Source organism: Danio rerio, chromosome 15, assembly GCF_052040795.2.
Source record: "Danio rerio strain M-AB ecotype USA chromosome 15, GRCz13ab, whole genome shotgun sequence".
NCBI classification, from domain to species: Eukaryota; Metazoa; Chordata; class Actinopteri; order Cypriniformes; family Danionidae; genus Danio; species Danio rerio.
Genome location: NC_141035.1, coordinates 39,209,795 through 39,223,273, shown reverse-complemented (window position 1 = coordinate 39,223,273; position 13,479 = coordinate 39,209,795). Strand labels below are relative to the sequence as shown.

Sequence of the window (13,479 nt, the reverse complement as noted above, 5' to 3'; positions counted from 1 at the left end):
TAAAGTCACAATTCCGAGTTATAAAGTCAGAATTTGGAGTTTTAAAGTCGCAATTTAAAGTTGCAAATTTGAGTTGTAAAGTCTGAATTCCATGTTATAGTCGCAATTCCAAGTTATAAAGTCAGAATTCCAAGTTATAGTTGCAATTCCAATAAAGTTTAAATTCTGAGTTAAGTCGCAATTCTGTGTTATAAAGTCGCAATTCGAGTTATAGTCGCAATTCGAGTTATAGTCGCAATTCCAAGATATAAAGTCGCAATTACAAGTTATAAAGTGAGAATTTCGAGTTATAGTCGCAATTCCCAGTTATAAAGTTGTAATTCCTAGTTATAAAGTGGCAATATAAAGTCGCAATTCCGAGTTATAAAGTCAGAATTCTGAGTTACAAAGTTACAATTGCGACTCTGAATTGTGACTTTATAACTTCAGAATTTTGACTTTATAACCCGGAATTGTGGATTTTATAACTTGGAATTCTGATTTTATAACTCAAAATTCTAACTATATATATATATATATATATATATATATATATATATATATATATATATATATATATATATATATATATATATGTATATATATGTATATATATATATAAAGAAAGAGAGAGAGAGAGAGAGAGAGAGAGAGAGAGAGAGAGAGAGAGATTTTAATTAGTCAGTGGCAGAAACAGAATTCCATAAGGTTCAGAGAGTAACCGAAGTTTACAATTTTGGGGAATATAGCTAAGTTAAGAAATAAGAATTAAAACAAAACTCTTTACAGTGAGTACACTCCCAAAATAAATGAATAAGTGTTTCTTTATATTTTTTTAAAAATGAGCGTTTACAGGAAATAGCGTTATTCAATGTAGCTGGTTTGATATTTATTGGGATTATAATTAATTTCGACTATGACTTTGACAGCTTTTTCTGAAGAAGCAAAAACCCATTCCCATTCTATGTCACCAAATATATCCTTCCAAAACAGATAAAGATTTAAGATTAAAGATTAATAACCGAGCGAATATCTTTGTTTGACAGACCTGAGAAGACTTTGGTCAACAACTTGATTTGTGTTAATTTGTGTATAAATCTCTCCAGCAGTGATGTGGTCACGTCGCATTCCTGAAAGGCACACTTGCCACGCGACAGCAGCAACACGATCCTCAGAGCGGAACACTAAAACACCCACAAAACACAAACAATAGTTTAACTGCTCTGGCTTTCTCTGCGCCTTTCATTGTATTACAGAGCTGTCTGTTTGTGCTGTCACCTAAACGCCTCCAATCTTTCCACCAACGCCGCATATTTATTTATCTCTCACTTCCTCGTCGCGGTCATCTATCTAAATAATCAAAGTGCAAGTTATTTGATCAGCTTGATGATTGTGGTTATTTGATCAGGATAGCTTTATTTCAGAGTTTAGCTTGTGGTTGTGTTTATGCGTACAGCTACTTGTGTCCAGTAGGTGGTGCTGTGAGCTGGATACAGTGGTATCAATATGCATCAAACGAGTTTAGAACCTGACATCTTGTGTATTTTTGTTTTAAAAAGACTGAAACATTAGAAATGATCAAAGCCGTGACATTTAACTTGCGTAGCCTATACATGAATGACATTTATAAAAGTCATTTGATATACATAAGTCATATTAAACGAAAGTAAATTGTCTACAATACTCCCTGCTGAAAAATCCAGCTTAAACCAGCCTAGGATGGTTGGCTGGTTTTAGCTGGTCGACCAGCCTGGTTTTAGAGGGGTTTTGGCCACTTCCAGGCTGGAAAGTGACCAGCTAAAACCATCTAAAACCAGTTTGACCATCCTGGTTTAAGTTGGACATTGCTGGTTTTGGCTGGACTCCCAGCCTGGCTATAGCTGGTCAAGCTTGTTTTAGCTGGTCATCTCCCATTAGCTTGGGTGGTTCGAAAGACAAATCCCCTCACTGACATATGTCCAGAATTTGTCCCATAGATCAGCTCATTTGTCCTATTTTGACAGCTATTACATCAAAAACTATGAAAATAACCTAACTAAGAAGGCTTTAAGAAGACCAAAACAAATCCTCTGTTGGCTGTCATGACTTAAGCTAATCAGTTTTGGCCTATGCAAACTATTATATTTCATCTAAGTTCTGTGCAGCCTAAGTAGCCCATAATAAAGTTAATTTTAAAACTAATCCAGCTATTGTTATCCACTAATTTTCAATGTAACTTTTTTTACAAGAGAAAAATCTAGAGAAATTGTGAAGCTCTATGTTAATATTGTTTATTTATTTTATTTTTTTATTCAAATGGCCAAATTTGAAGATTGTTATTTGCCTAATTAATCATGTTGGAGTCAACAACATGAAAGCATGAATCCATCCTGCCTTGTATCAACGGTTCAGGCTGGTGGTGTAATGGTGTGGGGGATATTTTCCTGGCACACTTTGGTCCCATTAGTACCAATTAAACATTGTGTCAATGCCACAACCAACCTGAGTATTGTTGCTGACAATGTCCATCTCTTTATGACCACAGTGTACTCATCTTCTGATGGCTACTTCCAGCAGGATAACGTGCCGTGGCGTAAACCGTGAATCACCTCAGACTAATTTCTTGAACATGACATTGAGTCAACTGTACTCAGTGATTCAGTTATCTTTGGGATGTGGTGGAACGGGAGATTTGCATCATGGATGTGCATCTGACAAATCTGCAGAAACTGCATAATGCGATTAAGTCGATATTGATCAAAATCTCTGAGGAATATTTCCAGTACCTTGTTGAATCTATGCCATAAAGGATTAAGGTGGTTCTGAAGGCAAAAGGGGGTCCAACCCGGTACTAGTAAGGTGTACCTAATAAAGTGGCCAGTGAGTGTATCTATAGTTACATTACCGCTCCAGTACATTAGTTATGTATAGGTTTAAAAAATGTTCTTATGTCCAGTGCTGTGTTTAAATGTATGAATCTGTTAACTTATGTGGCACTGTGGTCCTGCGAGACATTTCATTCCACTGTGTCGGCAAGTGTAGTTCAAATGACAATAAAGCTAGACTTGTCTTCAAATTCATTTTAAAAATGGTTAATATTTGACCCATCATCATGGGTTAAAAATAACCCAGCATTTTTAAAGTGAACATGAAGCTTTGTGTTTACTTACTATCCTTCAACAGAAGCACTTTAAGAACTCGAAGAAATACTTAAGAGTTGTGTGTGTGAGCTATTGTATCTGTCCAGAATAGATCAGATGTTTTCACACCTCAATAAGACAAACTCTTAAAATGCTAAGTTGGTTTAACCCAACAGGTTTAAATATAAGCTCAACTGTTGGGCTAAATAAAGTGCAATTTGCATTTAATGGAAAAAAATAACTCAAAATTAGGTTTGTACATACTTAATTTGACCCAATGTTAGCTTAAAACAACTCAGACTTTTTTTTTTTGCGTGTAAGAATGATAAATCCGAGCGATTTTGCATCTGCAGCTCCAGTTTACAGTGTACAATTACTCAAGCTTCACAGCCATAGACACACATTAACCATCACAGCGGGCAGAGCAGCATTCCGGCATACTCTCTCCACCTTATACATGATGTATTACCGCAGACCTATTAGAGATCAAGATAACAGGGTTTCCTTAATTAGACAAGCACACACGGCCAGCTTAACAGTTAACTTTATCTCCGTTGAGTATTCTCCCAATGTCTAACATCTGCTTTAGCATTGGACGGGCAGAGTTATGATTTATGATTTGCTTCAGCTCAAACACGAGCTCTTGCTTCTGAATCAGTTCGCATCGCAGATGAATTATGGGAGTTGTGTGCATTCTGCCAGCCAAAGAGAAAGTCGTATTACTTGACAGCATAATCTGAAGTAGAATTATTGAGTACTTTGTGTATTAAGGCTGATAAAGTGTAAATGGTGTGGTGGGTTATAATAGAAGTGGTGCAAGGAGCAGCCAGGAGCCTGAAGATAATGAATAACCATCAGTAGCCATCAGGCGTTTGGTTTACCTAGTTATACTTTGGGAGGGAAGTTAGTCCAAAAATAAAGTGTAATGATCATGAATTAAACATTTTTTTATTAAAAAACATTATATATTTTAAGTATAGAATGTGTGCTAGTCTTAGTGTGTTTTTTTAACACCTCTTTTGTGTTTATATGTGAATTTAATGAAGGCATGCTGATAAAACTCCAGCTCTCTCTCTCTACCTAGTTAACACAAGGTTGTCTTTGGGAATTTAATTTAAAATTAGCCATACTTATTTTTTTCAGAGTTTCTGTGGGTTTTACCCAGTCAAATCTAAAAAAATTTAAGAACCTTTTAAGGCCATCAAGAATTGAATTTCAGGCTTTAAAAGACTAAACACTTTTTTTTTTTTTTTTTTTTTTTTTTTTTTTTGCACAGCAGAAAAATGTTATTTATTGAGATGTTCACTACCTGACAAAAGTCTTGTCGCCTATCCAAGTTTTAGGAACAACAAATAATAACTTGACTTGATCATTTAGTTTCAGAAGTGGCTTATGTTAAAGCCAAAGGCCTCTAGATTACGCTTATTTTACCAAAATAAAAAATGATCATGCCTTGATTTTTAATTATTTAATTAGGACTGAGGTCTGACCTTGTTTAGACAAAAGTCTTGTCACTTAACATAAATAATGTACAGTATAAAATGAGAAGTATGAGGAGCAGCGCTATCCTGCTGAAGAATTTGCCCTCTCCTGTGGTTTGTAATGTAATGGGCAGCTCAAATGTCTTGATACCTCAGGCTGTTGATGTTGCCATCCACTCTGCAGAGCTCTCGCAAACCCCCATACTGAATATTACCCCAAACCATGATTTGTCCTTCACCAAACTTGACTGATTTCTGTGAGAATCTTGGTTCCATGTGGGTTCCAATACGTCTATTGCCGTATTTGTGATGATTGGGATGCAGATCAACAGATGATTCATCCAAAAAATCAACCCTCTGCCACTTTTCCAAATGATCAACTAAGTTGAGTTATTATTTGTTGCTCTTACAACTGACATTGATGACAATATTTTTGTCAGGTAGTGTATTGTTGGCGATTGGATGTGTTGGATTTTAAGACCCTGTGGACATCCTGTTGAGCTGTTTCGGTTGAGCTGAATGTGTTGTCATGAATTGATCCTGCTGAATACTGTATGAAAACCCATAACTGGCCATCTTTTTGAAGTGTGAATAAATAATTTTAAATTTATAAACTAAACTTTGGAGTTACCAAGATTCTACAAGTACCATTCGCTTTTTTTGTCATTTTCAGTGCTTTGATAATGACATTTTTTTTGTAGGCCAACCAAAAACTACACTCAACACTCTGGTTCAGTCAAAAAAAAAAAGAAAAAAAAAAGGATTTTTTCATTGTTTTTTTTTTTTAAAGCTGAAAATAAGATCTTTAAACAGGAAATGTTTTTCCTAGTGTCTATGATGTTTTTAACTGATTCAACAGGTGGAATAAATGTCACATATTTTAATGTGCAAGTTAAAGATGTGCAAGATTATAATTGCGCATGTGTGCAATCCTTATAAACTGACACAACTTTAATGTATTTTGAAGCCAAAATTGGCAGTAGTAAAAGGTGAAACGTTGGCTATAGATTAATTACCAACCTACAACACACAAAAAGAGACCGGTTGCAATAGCAAACCTGCCGTGTTATGCAGTAGGATGCCAAATTCTTAATTTTTACCATACACCACACTTCTTTTAATGCCAACAGCAGATGTCTTTGGCTAAAAGGAAGAAGAATTGAGTAACGACCTAATTAAAAATGCCCTGCAGTTCTCATTTTATATCTGGTAAGTTCACACTATGCTAAATCATGCACATTACTCGTTTTTGATTGCAGCAATGATTTCAACAAAATCAGTTAAATATGATTAATAAAACTGCGGACACTGAATGCTTAGAACGAAATGTAAAAGCGTAAGTTCACAAACCCTGCCATACAGGTGCAGTTCGCTGTCAGAATGCAGTTGTTTTGCTTGTTGATGATTACCCAGGCCTTGTTTAGCTTCGTCTTCTTTCCTTGTCTTTGGCTAGGCAGAACCTCGGTTTTAGCACTACAAAGTTTTAAATCTGGTAATCATGGAACATTATTTCCTGCACATGACCACACTGAACAACATTGTTGGCATCCAAAGACTTGTAGGCCTTTAACTTCTCTTGAGTAAAATCACTTTGAGTTTCAATAAGATAGTTGTATATTTCGGGCTGGATGCTTCGCCTTTTCATCTTATCCAATATTCATTGGGAGGGTGCTATCGCAAATGGACCTTTCAGATGAACACTGCTCACTTTAACGTTAATTTTGCAGAATAACGGTGCTTATCACTGCGTGACAAGCTGTTATAATACTCTGAAAGCATTATGTTAATAATATATATAATATCTAATTAACATAACTTATTTCTAAGACAACAACAAACTCTGTACCACATCAGATGTCATTACCTCGCTGTAAATGCTAGCACTCCTGGGTTTTTTTCTGCAACCTCGCTGCGCGAGCATTTAAAAACATGGTAATTCGACTATAACTGTACTGGTCACATGACTCCAGCAATTTCAGCAGTGACTAATCAAAAATTTGCATGTGATTCTTATAATCTCTAAATTTAAAACTGAGAAACACACTGCTCATGTTGAGCTTGTAATGCAGGTCTGGGTTGGTCAACTTGTTCTTCTGATGTTTGAGCATAAACTTATATGGTAAAATAAAATAAAATAAAATAAACACTGTTTCTATCCTAACATGTATAGAGATTACTGTAGTTTCTGACACTAATTGATGAGTCATCTGACCAGTCAGTGCAAAGTAGGCACTGGAAAGGATTAGTTTAGAAAAATTGAACAAATCATTTGAGACACTTTAAGGGATGAGGTGACATGAAAGGTACAGTACGAGGAAAATGCATGTGTTTGATTCAATCCCACTGAAGAAAACTTTAAATATAGCATGTTAATGTTTCCAACAACACTCCCAATTAACCACTTCTTAGCAACGAACATAGGGGCTATTAAGGTCACACTTTATTTTGATGGTTCGTTTGTTGAATTTAAGTTACATTGCATCTACGTACCTGTCAACTAATTCTCATTAGATTATAAGTAGACTGTTAGGTTGGGGTTAGTGTAAGTTGACATGTACTTGCAAAGTTTCTTATGTTTGTTGAAGGAGCAGTATCAGCAGATATTAAGCAGGCGGTCTAATACTTAAATGGACCATCAAAATAAAGTGCTACCAGTATTATTAGGTAATTTAGAATAAAATCAAAAAATATAATGATCTTTACCTACAGTCTGCAGAACAGGGTCTCTGCAGATATCATTATGTCACATTTAAGACCTTTTAAGACCTTTTTAAGACCATTAAGTATTACTTTTAAGACCTATATCGCAATATCAAAAACAAGCGAGAGAAAATGTAAAAGCACAAAATTAGGGGTAAAATAAAGTTATTTAAATTGAACAGTACTAAAGTCAGGTTAAATGCACCATTGAACTACAGAAAAAACAAACATCTTAATGCAGATTTATACATTCACCTGGCACCGCATTGCACAACTCACAAAACGGATTAAGGCCTTTATACTTGACACGTATAAATTGAGATTTTTTTTTTTAAATGACAGGGGGCTGTCCAAAAAAACAAAGTAAAATCAGACGAATAAAAAGATAATCATTATCATTGAAGATGTTTTTGGCGGCCTATTTTTTGTTTTAACAAACTTATGCCTCAGAGTTTTTCCAAAGTTTTACAAAAACTTTCCTCCTTTCCCATGGCTGTTGCAATTTGTAGCCAATAATTATTGGTCATTCTGGCAAGCAGAAATGTAACTGTGATCGAAAATAGGTAAAAACTTGATTAGGTATTATAACCTACTGTACTATTCACTCTTCAAATAAATCCCACTATCAATCCCATTTTATCTCTAAAATAAAGTGAACACGTCTCTGCTGTATAGTGTATTGTAAAGTACAGTAAAGTACTTCAATTACTCTGTTGTGGTAATACTATAGTTCCTATGGTAACAACAAGTGTATTAAAAACAAACTACCCAGTGCTTTAGTTTTTTTTTTTACAATTTAGGGTATATTATTCTACAATTCAACACACTTTACTGTAGTAAAACTAAACTGTATTTCATTTTATCAGTTCACTATTCCTAATACTATGCTGAAGCATCTCTGGAAAAGCACGAAAGGAGTTCGACGGAGCGAGAGCAGATCATTCGCACGTGAGCAGCCAGTTTTTTGAGAGCTCGCAAGCAGTTTTGTCCATGAACAAAGGAAACCGGCCCGTGAGCAGAGATTCGCTCTCTAGTATTACAGCGCTCCCGACTTATAAAACTGCGCTTGCGATATTTGTCAATGAAATAACGTCATTCTCTGCCAGCCGAAATCATGTCGCGCGCACTCAAAGGGAACTTCCGCAAACACAGCGATGATGTCACATTCGCCGCGCGCACTGAGTATAACAGAAAGCTGATTGGCTATTGCAAGTTGACTTTTTTGTAGTTGTAATAGCGCAAATTACAATTGGACTAGTGAAATAATGAACTACAACACCCCAAAAACCTAGCAACAACAAATAGAATTCAAATGAGCATTTGATGTAGCGTTACATGGACATCGCAAAAATAAGACCTGTGCAAAAATATTTAAGACCAAGAACAGCAAATTTAAGACTTTTTAAAGCCATAAATTTCGATTTTTTTAATTTAAGACTTTTTAATACTTTTTAAGACCCCGTGGGGACCCTGCAGAAGTATTGCATAATAATGTTTTCTGATCATGTCAATTCTTTTCACACTACAACCTGTTGATTGTTCCTGCCAAATTCCCTTTTGGTCACCCCCAATCATGTATCCTCTCCTATTCCTTATTCTTTCGCCGTTATTTTCCAGGCTCCTGTACCTCTCAAGGTGCTCTTTCCTCAATCTGGAGGCCATCTGCAGGGGGCTTAACCGTGTCATTAGAGATAGACCACTCACCCTGGCTTCTCCATGGCTAACTCAGGGCCCAAACTTTCCCTGCCGTCCCCAGCTCCCTGAGGGCAGAGCTGAGAGTGAGAGGCTGGGCAGAGGGGAGGGATAGAGGGGTGTAAGTATCCCATGTTGGACCCCCATGGGGGTCTCAGACCTGCTGGGCGGATCGGGGAGGAAGTCCCCCTCGAGACCGGCCGGCCCTCTCTTTTGTCTCACAGTGGCGCGAGAATGGAGAAGACGTACCGGAGAGAAACAGAGGGAGGGAAAGTGATAGGGGAAGGAGGGAAGGAAAGCGGGACAGCTGTGAGAATGACAGGGTAGAGCTAACGGTGTAGCACGAGAAGATTTGGGACTCACGACGTTGATACTTATGATGCGTCAGTTCAAAATTAAAGAGGCAATGTTGACCTAGGTGTCTGAGAGCAGGTAACATATGCTCTGTTTGTATATTTGTTAACATTGTAACACTAAAGACGGTGATTATCGAAAGTAAGGGGTCAAATGTTTTCAAAAGAAACAACAAAATAGCATTTATTCAGAAAGAAATTGGTGATTTTAATGAATTCAGTCATGATTTAACATCAAAGACAAAGCCTTTCGATCACAATGTATAAAAACACTATACATATTTACAATGACATCATATACAAAGCTATGCAATGATAAAGTACTATCATACATAAGTTGTTGCGTTTCTAGCAAGTATGGGGCACCTTGGGTTATCACTCCCAAAAAGGGGCTTTCTCCTCCAACGATCCTCTCTAGGAACATTGTTTGGGCACCCAGGTGAAGTTCCATCCACCTTGCGCGTCTCTGCGTGTGAAAGCTTGTCCTTGAGGGAAACTGTGCGTCTTCACACTGTTTTGTGGACTTAGTGACATGCTAAATGCTAAATCTGTCTTGCTACGGGACATACGAGGTGTGGAGAACAGCTGTTTGTCGCCCCCTGGTGACGTGGAGGAACCACAGCCTGGTGTGCTGTAGTATGGACTTACATCCTGAGGTCGATACGGGGTAGAAGCAGCTCGTGGTGGTGTGAAGTGTTGAGCGGTTGTCAATGCTGGTGGAGAGCTGACCGGTGACCCTGTAGACGTAATGGTGTACAGAGCTGAGGGATCAAGAGTTGAATAATCCGAACCCAAGCTCTGAGAAGTGCTGTAGCCACTGGATGTGTCAAGACTGCAGTTGCTGCTCGAGTCTACAATGCTGCTGTAATCGCAATGTGTTCCAGCATTAGGACTGAAGCCAGTTGTGTTGTCCACACTGTAACGATCTTCAGTAGGTAGTGGACGGCTGAAGGTAGTTGTGTTCAAACTGCGTTCTGGGTTGATGGTGTTCTCGTCTTGCAGACCTAGAGTCTCTAGTACCCATGAGTCTAGAGGCGGGGTGGCTGCTAGCTCTTCTGCAGAGCAAAACTCCAAAGAGAGGTTTCGGCAAGTGCGCTTCCCCTCACTGGTGTGAAGCAACTGGCTCAGGTTCCGGAAATCACCATGCATTCGTTTCCGGTGCCTTGACACATCTGGGACCTTGCCGTTAAAAAGAAGTTTCTAAAGGAGAGAGAATGTTGTTAAACAGGATGTCAGAAAAGATGATTAAACGTAAAAATACAATGGTTGAGAGAGCTGAACGTGCTGCAATTTAAGAGAAAACATGCTGCAAATCGACACAACTCAAACACATAAAGAAAGTGCACTGCGTCTTCTCAGAGAACAAACATTTTACAAAAACACACATTTTCTCACAACACAACTTAAATGTTTCAAGGAGACCCTAAAATTTGACGGACCCGGCTATTTAGGTTAGGGTTTTTTTAGGCTAATAAGTACTACAGGAGAATCAGGATATTAAAATAAGCAAACAAAAAACTCATCTTTCAAAGATCATCATTAACTTCACTGAATAATAGGCTGCGTCCGAAACCGCCTACTACTCAGTAGGTACTGCATTTGAATTTAAACGTACTACTCGGCCGTTAGAAAAGTACGTTCAAAACAGTATGAATGCAATTCGGGCGTACTACATCCACCATTTTGTCATGGTCACGTGACGTACCTGCGTCAGTTGCGTCTCTTCATTCCAATTCATGAATTCTCTCGTGGAACATCATGGGATTGCGCAGCGTGCATGGGATGCGCACTTTAGAATCTCGCCGGAAGTAGTAAGTCATCCGGGTTCTTCTCACATTCTGAATTTCGAATTCTATGAATTCGGACTTATTACGTGCCTCGCATACTGATTTTAGTGTACTGTATAGTACGGAAGTATGCAGTTTCGGATGCAGCCATAGTCACGGCACAGCAGTGGTTGTCACGTTTTTGGGTCCCTTTGCAACATTTCCTAAGTGTTCCGTTCTTTATATATATATATATATATATATATATATATATATATATATATATATATATATATATATATATATATATATATATATATATATATATATATATTTATACGTTTTTTGTAAGTACAAAACAGTACTTTTTTTGTAAGTACAAAACATTTATACAACACATAATGTGTTTTTATACAGATAATGAAAAAATACAGAATTTTTTTTTCAAATACAATATTAAATAAGTGAATCAAATAACAAAAAAAAAAAAAAACAAGCACCAGTCCATCCAAACATGCACCATATAGAGTAAATACTATACATCTTTAAGTTTTACTTGATTAAACTCAAAACATTAAGAAGAAAGAGTAAAATTGTTCATGAGTCATAAGCGCTCTACTTTCAACTCTTAAATAAAAGGCAAGAAAGAGGCCCTAGATTTTTTTGGTCACACTTTACAATAAGGTTCATTAGTTAATGTTAATTAATGCATTTACTAACATGAACAAACAATGAACAATACATTTACTACTGTATTTGTTCATGTTAGTTAATGTTAGTTAATCAAAATACAGTAGTTCATTGTTAGTTCATGTTAACTCATGGTGCATTAACTAATGTTAACAAGCATGGACTCGGATGTTAATAATGCATTAGTAAATGTTCAATTGTGCTTAATAAATGCTGTACATGTGTTGTTCATGATTAGTTCATGTTAGTAAATGCATTAACTAATGAACCTTATTGTAAAGTGTCACCATTTTTTCTAACTTTTAAGAAGCATCTGCCCTAGCAAAAACAAATTCTTTCAAGCTTAAGAGCAGCAACCATTTCAGTCAGCCATTTATGAAAAGTAGGTGGTAAAGTGGACTTCAAATCCATCAAGATCACCCCTTTAGCCACCACTATACCAAACATAATATATTTGCTGAGCGTTTGACCATGCTAACACAGGGTCAGAGCATCTAAACAGGGCTAATTCAATATCTGGACTAATGTTTTTCCCCGAAAACATTTGAATAAAACTGAAAAATATTTTCCAAAACTCTCAGATCTCAGGGCAAAACCAAAAAGTATGAGCAAACTTCTGAGATATTGCATCTGTCACATAACGAGAAAACTGATGGGAAAATTTTTTAGAGTTTAGTTTTGGTATAATGTAGCCTATGTACCATGTTAAACTGAGTTGTAATCTAGCACTAATAGAACAGGTATGAATTCACTTCAGCCCCACTTCCCAGGTAGCGTTCTGTTCTTTTTGTGTTATGAGAAAATGCAGGCGCTTTCGTAAATTGTTTGCATTGTGATAAAAAGCAGTGTGTTTTATTAATGTTTGCATTGTGAGAAAATGCAGCACATTTTTTTTTATTATTTGTTTGTGTCGTGAGGATTTGCAGCACATGTGCTGTCAAATGGATGAAAATCTTTCCTTAAGTTGATTCTAATTAGCTGTCAGCTTTATTGTTGGTGATTCCAAGGATATTGTCGCTTTACTTTTTTTTTTCTTTTAAACTTAACCCTGGGTCATTCCCCTGTGTAATCCTAATTAATCATGCAACAAACTGTTCAAAAGTAATCTATGGTTTAACAACTCATCCTGCGGTTTTAAATTGTACAGCAATGGGTTAACTTTCCAAAGCTTGCAAATATGAGGCACAAGATAAGCATCTAATCGTAACATTGCACCCTTCCATTCTGCTTTTGTTCCAGTGTAGGGTTTAATAAAATCAGAAAAAAAACTGTGCTGATCCCACCTCTAAATGACAATTATGAAAACATTACCCAGGGTAAAAATCTGGGTTTATAACAAGGAAAACTAAGCTGAGTGGTAAATAAACGTGTATGTATTTAATTTATAATAATATAAATGAAAAGTTCAGATGCAAAAACCTCTAAGTGCCGGCTAAAATTTCAGTTGAAAATGAAAAAAAAATGTTTGCCTCCTTCATTTATGTTGATTTATTTTACTTTAAAGATAGTGAAAATAACTTATTTTTGCCATAAAAGTAAAAATTACTGAACCTACACATAGGAGCCTGATAAAAATGCTCATTTTAGGAGAAAATTTCAGATGGCATTTAGAGGTTTTTGCATCTGAAGTCCAATATATATATATTCTGTAAAACCCAACAAGTTAAAGTAACTCAAACCATTTGAGGAAACCAATTGC

The 13,479-nt window shown here is 36.5% G+C and overlaps 1 protein-coding gene across 4 annotated transcripts in view; it reads right to left on the bottom strand.

Moving 5' to 3' along the window:
* Positions 1-9,507: 9,507 nt before the first annotated feature.
* The window catches only part of gmnc (geminin coiled-coil domain containing), an 87,576-nt gene continuing 83,604 nt past the window's right edge, over positions 9,508-13,479 (bottom strand). For all 4 annotated transcript variants that reach the window (XM_087284475.1, XM_087284476.1, XM_087284477.1 and 1 more), the window contains one exon: positions 9,508-10,524. In XM_087284475.1, the coding sequence (XP_087140601.1) occupies positions 9,739-10,524 (786 nt within the window). In that variant the 3' untranslated portion in view covers positions 9,508-9,738. The remainder of the gene's footprint in view (positions 10,525-13,479) is intronic.